Source organism: Marmota flaviventris, chromosome 9 (genome assembly GCF_047511675.1).
Source record: "Marmota flaviventris isolate mMarFla1 chromosome 9, mMarFla1.hap1, whole genome shotgun sequence".
Lineage (NCBI taxonomy): Eukaryota > Metazoa > Chordata > Mammalia > Rodentia > Sciuridae > Marmota > Marmota flaviventris.
The window spans coordinates 31,496,464-31,511,680 of NC_092506.1; the positions used below are offsets into that span (position 1 = coordinate 31,496,464).

A 15,217-nucleotide genomic window follows, 5' to 3' on the forward strand; every position below is an offset into this window, starting at 1 on the left:
GATCCCCAATATGTGCCTGGTATATGGATAGCTACTTAGAATTAGGCTTTCAGGTAGAGAAATGGCCTAATTTGATCAAAAGGAGTTCCATTAGATAGACTCATTTTTTGCTGGTATTTTGCTGTATTTTAGAAAAGTTAATAAATTTTAGAACAGGCAAACTTGAGAAGTAAGTTTTTGCCTCTGAAAATATTGTTGTGTGGATAATGATGAGTCTCATTTGGCTTTTCAAGAGCTTTTTAATCCCAGGGTTGCTAATAAAGTAGTTCACAAATTGAACCCTGAGATGACCTAGAGGTTCCATCAGAGCAACTCTGTCTTTATAGGTTATCGCCTTCAGGTGGGTCCCCAGATGTGCACTCTATGGTGATTTGAGTGCCAGGGGTTAATTTGTGAGGCAGTGCCAGAGGAATGGGGAGGAAAAGGAGGGAAGCCATCCACTGTGGAGCAGATGAGTGTTTTGGATACCTGGGGCTCAAACTCATTGGAGAAGTGTGGGAGATGGTTGCTTTAAAACGTAGGTTTAGTTATTATTCAGGTCTGACAAGGCTGGAAGATCAGGAGATGATGAAAAGGTAACTTGTTACACCCGCAGATCTCAAGAGAAGGGGATAGGTCCCACCCGGGAGAGGCCACCTAGAGAAACACCAGGTTGGTCAGGAGGCCAAGGAGTCAGGAGAAAACATGGGCGAAAGACTTTCTTGTGGTTTCCGTGGGAAGTAACGGGCAGGGAAGGAGCAGGCTGGTAGTGGGCTAGTTTGGATAATTTGGGCAGATCCTAAGGCAAGAGGGCTCAGTCATCTGGTACTTGGCCCTGGGGTGATTTGGGCAGTTGGATAATGGCCTAGAGTGGGAGCCAGTGAGATCATCTAAAGGTGGTAACCAAGGCATGGGTTCTGGATGGGTTGGTTTGCATATGACAAGTGCATCTGCAGGTTAAGTCCTCTCCTATCACTAGGAACTGGGTAGCCCTGGGAGGGACGGTTTTTCTGGAGTCAGCAAAGACTCCTAGGTCTAAGCATCTAAGCACCGAATACAGAAACTAGAAAATGTGGTTATTACAGCAGCATAGCTGACACCTCAGAGTTCCCCTGCCAAGGCTATTTATCCATCAATTCCCATTTGTCATCAAGGGAGGATGCTGCATAACATATTAACAACTCACACTGCTGAGAAAAGCTGTTAGGTGGGATTCCTACAGTTTATAGAATGCAGGCGTGAACCGGGGCAGCGGGATGGGAGCCTGCACTACCGCACCTACGCACTAGTGTGCACTTTGTCTTGGTAAAAGTTTATAGTATAAAATGGAGTGTTTCTCTGATTCTAGGAAAAAAAGAGCCATGAAAATTCTTTTAAAAGATTTAATGATGAGTCAACATTTGGAATCTAAGCTTTGTAGCCTTTTTTATTTTTATTTTTTTTATACTGAGCTTCAGTCTGAAGGTAAAATTACTGATGCTACCTCTGGACTGGAGAATGTTTCTCTCCCTGCGCCTGCTGTGGTTGGGTCTCTGGAGAGCTGTAGAGAGAATAGCAATTAACAGGTAACTCTAACCTGTGAAAACAGATAAACAGCAGGCAGCCTCTGGAGTCAAGGGCAGAATGTGTCAAGAATTACACCCTCAAGCTTACAGGGAGTCTATCTCCTCTTCTTTTCTGATGATCTTTCTCCCCCTTCCCATCTCTTAAGGATCCTATCTCCATTCCTATTCCCAGGTCACCCAGTTTGTGATTATCCATTATTATTGTTCCATAACCTGGTCAAAGTTCTTAAATAAATTAGTTTTTGGTGCTTCAAGAGTCATTGAATCATTTCTTCAGTGAACATGTACTGAGAATTAGTGACACATGCCCAGCAGCATCAGCAGGCCACCAACCAAGGCCTTCCGCATCTGGCCTGAACCTGTGCTGGACAGTGCAGAAGACAGGTCCATTCATTCTTTGTTCATTATCTTTTCATAAAAAAGCCATCATTGAAATTGTTCTTGCTCAAGTAACTGTCAAACTAAGTTCCTCTTATTTGCATATGATCATCGATTCATTTTCCCTGAATGTTAGCAGAAAACTGAGGAAAAGGAGGTCTCAGCCCAGACTATAAGAGACCACTAGATAAGGGGTCCCAAACTGCAAAGTAAAAGTTGAAGTAACCTCCAGCCTCCAGACAAAATCCATATCTTCTCTTCTTTCCTACAGTCATCAAGTGCAGGAAAGCACATGCATTGTGAACCCTGTCACGGTGTCACTTTATATCAATAGCTTCCATACCAACCAAGCCTAATTGGAAGCATGGTAAATTAAGCTCCGGTTGAGAGTTTCTTCTTTTTCTTTGTAGAGAATAAGTTATGCTGATTCTATTCATAAATTTTCACTCCCCCTCTCAAGTTGGTTTTGTGGCTTTAATCCAAGCCTGTCATGTAGTCATTTTTCCTTTTGATAAATACCCCATTCAGGCCAGGAACTGCCCTAGTGAGCCCCAGCTGTGAGCATGGACCTGCAGTGGCTCTGTGACAGGTGACAGTGGCAGCATGTTTAAAGCTGGGGGAGGGAAGTCACCAAGGAGAGAGTGGGTGTAGGAAAGAGGCAGTCTTGAACCATGAAAATGGCTCAGGGAGGCAGGAAGGGGAGAAAGGTGGGTGTGCTTGGCTTCGCTAACCTGAACCTCTTCCCAGGTACTCGAGGGCACTCTGCTGAGATGGCTTGGAAGGCAGCTGCTATGGGTAAAATGTTCTTTTTCCTCCAAAAACCCATGTTGAAATTTGGTTGCTGCTTTGGCAATGTTAGGAGGCAGGACATTTCGGGGGCGATAGGGCCACCAAGGCTCTGCCCATGTGGATGACATTAACCCATGAAACCCCAAGTTTTCAGTTCTTTCAATGAAATTGGCACAGATGCATTAAAATAGGCTGAAAATCATAATCTAGAACTTAAATGTTATTATATTAATTAGCACTAACATGAAGATATTATAATACAATTATACTCTTCCTATGCAATTGTATTATATGTTATGCACTATATTTAAATATGCATAGGTGTTCCACTTCAAGGGCAATGGGACAAAATGGGTTAATGTCATTACAGAAGGGTGAGTTTGGCCTCCTCTTGCCCTCTTTGTCCTTCTACCTTCGGCCATGTGATGATGCAGCAAGAATGTTCCTGCCAGATGCTGGCATCTTGACCTTGGACTTCTCAATCTCCAGAACTGTGAGAAAATGAATTTCTGTTCATTATAAATTATCCAGTCTCAGGTGTTCTGTTGTAGCATCATAGAACAGATTGAGACAGATGCCAATTCAAACCACCTACACTAGCCCTACCTCACTAGGCTGGGCGCCCCCTTTAGATCACCATGACAGCCCGAATTTCAAAAACCCATCAGACTTGTGATTAGCATTTTTAGGGTAATTATATTTCTCTCCCATCAGACCTTAATTTCCAGCAATCAGCCTGTCTGGTCCACTATAAAATGTTGAAGGAATTGAAGGAATAAATGAGAACACACACGGTCATGACAGTATGCAGCATCCTGACTGGTACCTAATGCATTGCAGGTGACAATAAATGTTGAAAAATTGAACAAATCTATGAGTGCACAAGATGAACCAGCATGGAACGCTGAGCAGCAATGTGATAAGCACTTACTAAGCCCGAATAAAAAGGTGAAGCATGAAATTTGCTTTTCTTATGCAACAGCCACTAACATAATTGAAAAATACAATGTCCCTTGATCTAGAAGTTGCATTAATAAGGTAGGTGATAATTATATTTTCACCCAGCTCTGAAATGGCTACTGGTTTGAAAATACCATTAAGGCAAAGGACAATTATGGTTGTTTGCCTTGGAATTTTTTTTTTTTAATGGCTTCAATTTTCCACTCTTCCTGACTCATCCTAGAGCATCTGCTTGCACACTCTAGCGAGGCCCAGATCAGCAGCCTGCAAAGATCACAGTCCTAAGGCACCAGATCAAGGGAGCAGGTCTATATTGCCCAGGGCATCCTTGGCCCTCATCCCACATATGATACAGCAATCTAAAGCAAATTCCCTAGAGCCGCACCTGTTTTTAGACTCCGCGAATGGAGCGCACAGCTCCGGGTCTGGATCCAAAACATGCTCCATTTCCTTTGGGGCTTTTTCATACATCTTTTTTCTCTCGGTCAGACCCTTGTTTGCCTCCACTGCGGGGAAGTCATAGTACCCCTTCCTCTTGGCTTTGAGGCGCAGTTTGTTCCGATAGTGCTCGATGTCTGACTTCTGTTTCAGGGCTTTGTTCACCTGGAGGGAGAGACAGTCTCAGGCCACACCTGACCCAGCATACCTGACATCTGAGAAGCTTTCACCAGAAGGTCACAACTCCTGGAAAAGCTAGCCTAGGCTTCACCTCTGGTCCTCTGAGCCAACCAGACTCACCTGGGTCCCCTTTTCACACCAGCCCACAAATAGCATGGAGCCTGGCTCTCACTCGGTCACCTGACCCCTTCCATCAGGACCTCCTTCTCCCACTGTCCTGGGTGCTGCTCAGGCCCAGGTCTTACTCTTCACTCTTCGTTTTGTGGTGCTGGTCCTTATTCTTTCTTCATTCTTTTGGTTCCTTGATGTGGGGACCTCTGACCTGGTTCACCAGCTAGTTTTTATGTTCTGAGTCTAGTTCCAGCCCTGAGAAACCCAGTGGCCTCCCTGGGCCGTCTATCTGAGGCCCAGCTGGATGAGACCACTAGTCCCTGAGGCCTGTGAGTTGGGATGACTGGAGAGGGAAGGGAGGACAAGTGTCCTGCTCCTGAGGCCACACTATCAAACTGCACAAGGATGAACATTTCAGTAAATCAGAGAGACCATTTTGAAGCTTCATCTGGCTACTAATGCCAACCAGATCCTGCTGGATGGGGCAAAGCCAGTCTGGTTTTTTAGAAAGGAACATGGCTAATGTCCCTCTGACCTGTGAAAGACTCAGGCAGATGACCGTGATTAATAAATAACAGAATGATAAGGAGTTTACACCCACTTTGCTGAACTTTCTTTGTGGTTGTTATGTTTTCTTTAAAGTACTCTTTAAAAGAATTTCCTGTAATTCATAAAAGGAAAATTTATGGCTTTGGGGTTATGGGGTTTTTTTTTCCATTTAAACCAGTCACCCATGAGAAAAGAAGAAAGAAAATTATAAAGCAATCTGTGTCAAGCTCCACAAGGCAGCAAATTACAGAGAACAGTTCAGGGCTCTCTTCCAATCCAAATGCCAGCAAGGTCCATTCCTTTAACTACCCAAATGTAGCAAGAATTCATTTCTGGACGAGGAAAATGCTCATCTGTTCTCCTTCTGTGACAGGGTGATGGGCCTGGGAGGAAAAGGGAGTGGTAAATCACATCTATCCCAGATTCAGAGTCTGTCTCCATGATGCTCTTATGATTAAGATGGGACAAAGAGACCCAGGCAAGGCAGCCACAATTAGGTAGAGGGTCCTAATTAAGAGCAGCTAATTCTTATTGGCCTCAGCACCCTGCATGTCTGATGGCAGAATTGCACCCATGGAGATTCAGTGGTTTTGGGAAGGCATCCAGGCTATCAGATTATAGAGCCAAGGGGCACAAAGTACATGATCAACTAATCCATCCTTGTTGATTGATGGTAATAATAAAGTGCTTACTGTGAGTTAGGCATTGTTCTAATGCTTTACCTAATGCCTCAGAGCAGCCCTATTTTATGGATGAAGATGCTGAGATACAGAAGATTTAACTAACCTGCCTAAGGTCACACAGATGGCAAATGAAAGGGCTGGGATTCAAACCATGGTGGTGTAGCTCAAGAGATCAATGCTATTTTTTCACCAATGGGCTGAAAAAAAAAATTTTTTTAAAGAGAAAGAAGGAACATTGGACATGGAGCCCGGGCACCTGAACATCATGGCTACCACAGTAATCTTCACTTTGACTTTGAGCAAGCCATCTGATCCCTTGGGCTCAGTTTTATTTATCTAAAAAATTAGGAAGGTGGAATGGATGCTCTATGAGTCTATATAACTAGTTATTTTTAAAAGTCAACTATCACAACTTTAGGCCAGCTCAGTCTTTCTGCCCAGAGGCACTTCTTCAATCAGGTTCATAAAATGCTTGTGTAAGCATCCTGAATAGTGGAATAAGGACAACACCTGATGGATGTTTACAACACCCGGTTGTACAGGGACTGCGACACTTTCTTAAGGTACGGTAATAAAAAGACTTTAAAACTTCAGAAATCTCCCACCTGTTGGAGGTAACATCAGGGCATAAGCAAATGAAAGGCATGATCATCCCGATGGCTTGGCATCAGAGGAAAGCATCAGAGTGTGAGTGCTTGTGTGTGCTCGCATGCCCGCACCCCTGTGTAGCTTAAGTGTTCACAAGCAGGTTCCGTATACACCTTCTTAACGGTTCATAAACATTTTTAACCCTCTGACCATTTTTCTGCAGAAGACAGAGGATGGCAGGTAATTTTTACGTGACTTCTTGTTCTCCCTTGGAGATAGCATGGGCTCTGCCCCTCCCCCCACCATCTGTCAGTCATCAATTATCTATCAATTACCTATCACCTGTTTATCATCTGTCCTCATCTATTATCTCTCTATCTAATTTTATTTGGTAAATCATCGCTTCCTAACATACGTTACCAATTTTTTTCAAACTCCAAGGAAAGTTGATTAATATCATGTTACCCATTGGTATTCTCCTCAAAGCAGCCAATGGGTTGTTTTGAGCTTTCTGGAACGAATAAATGCCATTTCAGAGCCTACAGCAGGCCCCATCCCTGTCCACACAATGATAGATTCTCCACTTCCCTCTCAATTCACCCCCCTCCCATCACCATCACAATGACATCCTTAATGGAAATTTCGGGGTGTGAGGCAGAAGGCTGTATGCGTGAGGGGCAGGGGAAGTAGGATTTCTGATTTTCCTCTTCATAACCAGACTTTTTAAAAGGCTCCCTCTGGGCTTTCAGAGAAGGCAGAAAATGCTCTGAAGGCGTCAACCATGGAGGTCTACCATGTGCAGAGGCAAAAATGACCTTGAGAGGCTGAGGTCAGCTCAATACCCCTTACTCCGAATCCCTGAGGTCTGGCCACACTCTGCACAGGGTCGCTGGATGCTCACCTCCCCGTTGAGGACGGCTGAGGTCTCCTGGCTCCTGTCCGAGGTGGGGTGCACCACGGGGAGGGCTGCGGGTTTGATTGCGATGAGCTGCACAGACCCAGAGGACGTGTCGAAGGGATCAGCAGCCACCTTGCCAGAGTTGTCAAAGAGGACAGGTCCCTCCTCTTCATCACTCGCTGGCACTGAAGCACAACATAAACACATTGATTTTACTATGATGTACGGGCGCTGCGTGGCCAGAGAGAACAGGCTGCAGTCTTGGCACCTAAGGATGCCACTTGACTCAAAACGACATCAGAGACAACAGCATCTGGATTTGTGTCAAGGGCTCACTGTGCTTGTGGTTTTCTTTTAAATTTCAGATCGGTGCTATTTATCTGCCCCCTCCTGTTGCATTATCCATGGGCAAGAAAGAATTTTAAAAGTTCGAATTTAAACAGCAAACACCATTCTTCCAAAACTGTGACAAAACGCATTTGAAAATGAATAAAAACTAAATTTGTCTTCTGTTTGAGTTGGAAATGGGAAAAAAAAATTGGCCAAACCCCACAACTATTCTTAACATCTACCATTACAAGAGGCAAGCGTGCAGTGCAGTCCTGGTCACCAAAGTGACAACCTTTTGCATGGCGCCAAGATGGCAAGTCTCTCTTGATCCACTGGCTACTCTCATTCTTGTTAATACTTTTTTTTTCTTTTCTTTTTCTTTCTGAAGGCTGGTTCTCCAAGAATTTGGGTTTTGGTTTTTTTCATTTGTTTAAAACAAAAGAAAGCTATAAAATAACCACCAGAGAAACAAATTAATTAAATAACTAATTAAATAGACTGATTACCACCAACAGTTGGTTAAATTAATTTCCCATTTGACAGATAGTTCTGCTGTGATGGCTGAAAGATACCAGTTGGCTTTGTGTTTTCCCAGCTGACAGAAGAAGTTTCGGGGCCAGTGGTATCTTGCTGATTTCCTTGTTCTTAAAGCATATTCCTAGGAAGTAACTATAGGAATGACAGCTTATTGAGCGTGGCTCGGCAAGAGATAAATTAAGCCTGTTCAAACAACTACACCAGCAGACAGTTTAGAAGCAAAATAGGTGTTATATAAAATATGAATGTAATGGAAGTGTATTCATCTTTCCTCCTGCCTGCTCAAGAGACTGGGATATTGTTTAAATTATTGAGAAACACATAGTATGTATCATTCTGTCACTTATCATAATCACAGAAGATCTGTCAAATTAAGCCAAGTAAATTGTTATTTTACAGTGTGGATAAAACACCTCTGAGTCTAACAATGGGTTATAATTAGATTTTTTTCTTTTTTAGAGTTTTGTTGACTGATTTGCAAAGAGTAGTTCACCAAGCAGCCAATGGCAGAAGACATCTCTCTTCAGACATGTTGCTACATATGTATATATTTTTAGAGGGTAGCTTAGCTGGGCACCTCTTGTCTGGTCACCACTACCATTTTCCACCTGCACGTGGTAAACAAACCATATGAGATAACCAGCCTCCAAGCTGGCTCCTAATAATTCTCATCTCCTAATTCTCACACAATGAATAGAACTGATCTAGGAAACCAAGAGGAAATTGCACAAATGACAGTGTGTTACTTCCAAGGCTTGGTGGTAAATTGTGGAAAGCCATCTGTGGGCTGTGTGTGGACCGCAGCCTAATGAATAGGTGAATTGGGTGTCTGGGAACTTCCAGTGGACATTTCCTCTGGTTGACTGCCCAGACACATCATGAGCCTTATTTAAGCTCTTCCCCAGGTCCCACACAGCATAGGAGATGGGATGACCTGCTACAACCACAGCCGCACAGCCCCTCTGAGATAGGTGTGGCCTGCCAAGATGCCAATCAACCTGCTGACTGCGAGACCTCATGAAGCAAGACTCTGCCCTTGAAACCTTACCTTTGCCTTTGATGTACCCCCTTAAATAAACCACAGGAGGCATTTTCTAATTGTCTAGCTCCAGCTCCTGTGTGGACTGGATCTATAGGGCTCCATCTTTAAAACTATCATTTCTCACTGTTTGTCTTTTGTTTTTCACTAATTATTCTAGACTTTAATTTCTCAGGAGGCTTATCCCTCTGAGCAGGCAAGAAATCCCTGGTGATTGCACACCACTCTGCGAGAGTAAATAATAATTAAAAAAATACCATGATGTCTTCCACCTTGCTTTTTGGGGAAAACCAGCAGCCATGTTATGAGGAAACTCAAGCAGTACTTTGGAAAAGTCCATCCGGCAGGGAACACAGGCTTCTTGCCAACAGTCATGTGAGTGAGCCATCTGCAGGCTCAGTCAAGGTGTTAGTTGACTACAATTTACACCAACATCTTGACCATGATCTCATGAGAGACCCTAAGCCAATATCACCCAGCTAAGCCACTGCTAAATTCCAGACCCACAGAAATTATGAAAGACAATAAATACAGATTGTCATTTTAGGTCACTAAGTATAGGGGCAATTTTGTTACATGTATACCTTCTAAGCAATCACCTACCTTGGCATTTCCACTCTTATCCCTTTACCCCTAAATGCATATTCCCCAGCAGCAAGGATGGATGAATTTTGAAAGGGAACAAGATCACATTATGTCTCTGATCAGAACCATCTGCAGACTTCATCTCTCCCCTACAGGGACCTAGGGGAGCTGGGGCTGGCCACCTCGCAGAGCCCATCTCCTACCCACTAATCCATTCTGCTCCATCACAGCAATCTTCTCAGAGGCCAGTCAAACAAGAAGAGCTCAATATTTTTTGCAGTCTAGCAAAGTGACAAAAACATGCATTTCTGTTTTCACCTGCTCTGTGTTTTGCTTTAGCCTTCCCCTTCTCAGACTGCAATTTCTGAAGACCTTTCCATGCCCAGTACCTTCTTACTTTTCAAGTTGCAGCTTGAAAACTATTTTCCCTAACCAGCCGCCTACAACCACCCCTTGTCATCTTGTTATACTTTCTTCATTGCTCTTAGCATTACTGATTTGATGTTCTGACAATCTGCCCTTGCCCTACCACTAGCATAGAAGCTCTATTCCTGCCCATCTTTTAAAAGGCTGATGCTTCTTGCCTTTCAATGGTGTTTCCCATGGAGCTGGCTTTCAATAAGTATTTGGTGAATAAATGAGTGAATGAATGAATGGCTCAGTTTTCTTGACTTGGGAAAGGAGATATGAGAGCCAGAAAAACAGATGCCAATGTGGATGCTAAAGTCATGCTATCACTAAACCATTCAGAGGTGAAGAGATGGTATGGAGCATTTTTATTGCTTCTAGGTTTGACACCTTCACCCCTCATGCTGTGGGCAGCATGATTATAATAGGACAGGAAAACGACATCCTAGAAATTGTATAAGTTACAGTTCTATTTCTACTTCAATTTGAAAAAAAAAGTCATATCCAGATTTGTACAACAATTCCTCTAGGTTTTTAAGATTAATTAGTTATCCTCTTTCCAAAAAGACTTTACAGAAAAATACATTCAAAGACATCATGTTAAATATTAATGCATTAAATGTTGTGTGAGAGCAGCAGGTTCATGGGGATTTTAATGCATAATTAGTCCCTAAAGTAAAAAGCATGGAAGGATGCTAAGGGCAAGGGCCACAGTTAAGCTGAGGAAGAGTCTTAGGATGCTATCCACACAGTAGATGCCACTATGCCACCATTTTCTATCTTGTTGTACTTTATTTGCATTGTTGGTTTTTATTTCAGTAAATCAAGTTAGAAAAAGATTTCACTTTTCATGTTCAATTGGCATGGGGAAAATCCTCCCATTGGAGGCAGAAATGCTATTCAAACATGTTTTTTTCTGAAATGTTCATTAAAGCCAAGGACTATTAATAATCGACCACTAGAATCACTGTCCTCTGGTGTAATCTGATATGTTGATTACCATGGTGTGGTCATTCCACACATATGCAGGTACCGAAAATCACATGGTACCCTATGAATATCTACAATTACCATTTGCCAGTGAGAACCTAAATGAGTAAAAGCAAGCTTCCACATCATCTGGAGAGCAAAGAATAAATGAGAACTGAAACTGTTTTTGAGCTAGTATCTCTGACATTCTTCCTTTATGTCCTAATTCTAGATCTTTCCCCAAGACCCCTACTGAAAAAGCAATTGACTCCTGAAAGTCTCTAATGCTTTCTCCTCTTTCCTCATTTGCCCATGGCTGTTAGATTCTGGGCCTCAGTGAAATCTGAATGACACAGGATTTAAGGAGGTTGTTTCCTCCTAAATGGATGAAGAAAAATATGCATATTTTATTTTAACTTAACTCTCTCTTTTGGAAAACACCTTTCAAAGGTGACACTAGGTTCAAGTGCAAATGTTTATATTTGGTTGAGGAAAGCACCCAATTGTTCTTGTTGTCACATCTAACTTTCCCATATATAATTAAACATCTTCATGAAATCGACTCTAAAACTGCATTGCAGCTATGGTCACTAAGAGGCCATTGGGCAACAAGGAGCTGTGGAAGTCATGTTGCTAGCAGGATAAGGTCTTTTCCTCTTAAAGTTTTTATTTTCACAAAAGAAGAATTTTAGAAGCTACAAAAACTGGTGCAACAAAACTGGTGGAAAATAAGAATAGCTTTAGAATGTCAGCCCAGAACATTAACATTAATTAACCTCTGTAACCCTAGCTTCTAGAACACACACCAAGCCATAAGACAACAGTACTGGAATATTCCATACCAACAGAAGAATCTGTACTCAGAGGCCAAACGAGAAGAGCTCAATACTCTTTGCAGGCTAGCAAAGTGACCAAAAAACGCCTTTCTATTTTCTCCACAATCCCATTCAGTGTTTTTTTATCCCCCTCCCTCCCTCCCTCCCTCCCTCCCTTCCATCCATCTTCTAATCCAAATACATTATTGACGTTTATTGGTTAACTCTTATCTAGTATTACAATAAAAAGGAGCCCTTTGATTAGAAAAAGACAAATGTGGGTTTCATAAGAGATTGATTCTAGAATGCTAATGTGGTTCTGCACTGGTTGAGTTTTATATAAAATGAGTGAGTTGGTTCTATCATTCCTAGTTGGAAATTTTAATCTTTAACCTCATTGAATGGAAACTTACAGTAAAACAGAAACAATCACTGAAAATTCACTGCGTTTACTTGGCAAAAGTAAAATGTGAGCGAGTAAGCACTCTAAACCTGGGAAGGATAGTTTCTTAATAAAACAAACAAAAACCTCAACCTGGTACAGTAACTGCATTTTATTCACACACCTGTCTATTGCTATTTCTGGACCTGCCGTTTGTTTGTTTTTGGTTCCTTTTAGTTATATCTGACAGTAGAATTCATTTTGATATAAATGTACAAGCACGGAATGTATCTTATTCTAGTTAGGACCCCATTTTTATGGATGTACATGATGGTGGGATTCACTATGATGTATTCATATAAGATGGACCACCTATTTAAATAGTCAGTGACCTAAACATAATAAGGAGGCAGGCAGAGCAGGTGAACAAATAGGAACAGTGAAGGACAGCAGGGACACTTAGAGCAGGTCAGAGTGTCTCCAGGGGGGCGGGGAGTGACGCGGTCAATAACTGGCTGCTTCCTCTTCCTCCATGGATTAAATACAGGAGAGGACAAAGGGCATCATGTTATGAATGTCTACTCATTGTCAGAGAAGTCTGTACTTTGCACATTTTTGAGCAGGAAAAAGGGCATAGGATAATATGTACATTGATTCCATTTCATAAAAGAAAACAAAGCAAGATAACAAAACACAAAGATATGTGCATGTTATTGTATGCATAGTAAAAAGGTCGGAGAAAGACATACACTGAGTTATTCAGGGTTACATGAGGCCTGGGGTGGGTGAGTGGGGAGGGAGGGTAGGATAATATCATCTGGACTAGGGGTCAGTGACCACTGCAGAACTTGTATCCCTTGGTACCTCAGAGGCAGAGGATTGGTTCCAGAATACCTACAGATAACAAAATCTGTGGATGCTCAAGTCCCCTACATAAAATGGCATAGTATGTCTTCCCATGTATTTCAGATCATCTCTGAGTGACATGACAGTTTAAACAGGTGCTTTACATAATAACTGGAAATAAGGATGGGGACTATGTTTTCTCTCTGGAATGCAAATCCACTCTGTGTGTCTATCTTTTCTCTCTCTCTCTCTCTCTCTCTCTCTCTCTCTCTCTCTCTCTCTCTCTCTCCCTCCCTCCCTCCCTCCCTCCCTCCCTCCAGAAAAAAGAAATAAGTGACATTTGAAAACAAAATAATATTCTGGCACTAGCTTCAAGAGAGAGTTCCTGAACTTCACTTCATCAAATTCCCGTAAAAGAAAAGTGCAGCCAAGCACAGTGCCAGATTGCTTAGCTTTTCACCTGGCATTTCTGTAGAGCTCCACCTATAACCCTTTGAAATCCAAAAGGAATTTTCCCTGATCTGAAACCAGCAGCACCAAGCTCCTGTACTCTGCTCTCCAGTAAGACAGCCTCACGAGCAGAAGGACCACATGGGGATGAGGGTCAGAACAAAGGTGGGATCAGGAGAGGGGGGGGATGCACATTGATGTCCAACAGAGGTGATCTATAGCACAATAAGGGAGCTCAGGCAACCCAGAAATAGACCTCAAACACATCCTTTATGGGGAATGAAATGATCTGTGTGAGACGGAAACTAAACACTTAAGTTTCCCAGAAGAATTCAGCATAAAGCTGATTTTTTTTTTTTTAAATCACAGATCTGTTCATGGTCCCCTGCCCCAGATGTATTTGCAATATCTCAACTCACTGGTACTGACTGAACCCCCTGAAACTCATCAGGGGTATCAGGGCGAGAAATTGAAGAAAATCTCAAAGAAGGGCAACATTTCTGAGACCTGCTACCTTAATGGACCCAAAGCTAGAAATCATGTGGATTCACTGAAGAAGTTGAAAAATCTCTAAGCAAACATCAAGACGTCCTGCAGAGGGATTTTCTAAGAAACTGCACAATTCCTTAAGAACAGAGTGCAGAGAGGGGAGGACAGGACAATTCAGAGAAGGAGCTATGGTGATCACCCAAGAGGTTCACAGCCGTCTCGGGGTCCTTGTCGTGCAGAAGAAAGAGGACCCGGTTCGTGCGACACACGCGCAGGCGTGTGAGCGGGCACGCGTGGGAGGGGCTGGTGGTGCTTGGCGGGAAGGCTTCTCACCATTTCTCTTCCTTGCCTCCTCCTTTGTCACTTTCTGCTGTGCCATTACGTTCTGGGGTGAGCGTCTCCCTGAGCTGGGCTTCCCTGATTCGTTGCTGATGACAGAGCCAGTCTCACTGGGCGACCTGCTGGAGGTAACCATAGCAACAAGGGAGACCGTGTAAGTTTCGACTAGAACAGCCGCCTCTCAAGGTTATTTGCACAGTTGATGTCTGTAGCCTTTCGTTCCAGTTTTACCAGCAAAGAAGAAATGATACAAGAAAAGAAGACAACAAAACCCACCCACACTGCTGCATGGGTGAGGCTGGAGGTGCTGAAGTGCACTCGCCCCTGCCCGGCTCCGCAGACAAGTTAGGGGAGCTCAGCCCTCAGTCCCATCGTGGTTTCGTTAACACCCTGGTGACTATGGAAACAATGGCCACCGTGATTGTGTAGCACGTCCTCCTTTCAACACAGAGCACTTTTGATGCTGAGTGTTTGAATCCCCTGGGCGTCTTCAGACATGTATAGAACACAGTTCTCTTTGGCTATTCTCTTCATGGTATTGACCTTAAAAACTACAGATTAAGTCACCCCACAGGGTCTTTACTCTGTCAAGTCTCTCTCTCTCTCACACACACACACACACACTTACACAAAGGAAAAATATAGTGAACATTTCCCAAACTGAGAGGGGTGTGTGGAAATTTAACTATAGGAACCATAGGAACTTTTAACTATAGGAACTAGTAAGCACTTCTATTTTGAAACTGCCAACTTGAGCTATTTGTCCCTTCAGAAATATGTATCGTACCCATTCTTTGTGCCAAGCATCATACCAGGTAAACAGGTTTATAGACACAGTGATGCCAATCCATATTGAGCACTCTCATCAGGGATATCTTCTGTGTGCCAAGGACTATGCCAAGTACTTCCA

The 15,217-nt window shown here is 43.0% G+C and overlaps 1 protein-coding gene across 1 annotated transcript in view; it reads right to left on the reverse strand.

The window, feature by feature from the left end:
• Kiaa1549l (KIAA1549 like) overlaps positions 1 to 15,217 on the reverse strand; it is a 254,917-nt gene that overhangs the window by 40,159 nt on the left and 199,541 nt on the right. Inside the window, exons 13-15 of the mRNA XM_034636214.2 lie at positions 14,302 to 14,429; positions 7,122 to 7,303; positions 4,057 to 4,274 (exon numbers count right to left, since the gene is read on the reverse strand). Coding sequence (XP_034492105.2) covers positions 4,057 to 4,274; positions 7,122 to 7,303; positions 14,302 to 14,429 — 528 coding nt within the window. The remainder of the gene's footprint in view (positions 1 to 4,056; positions 4,275 to 7,121; positions 7,304 to 14,301; positions 14,430 to 15,217) is intronic.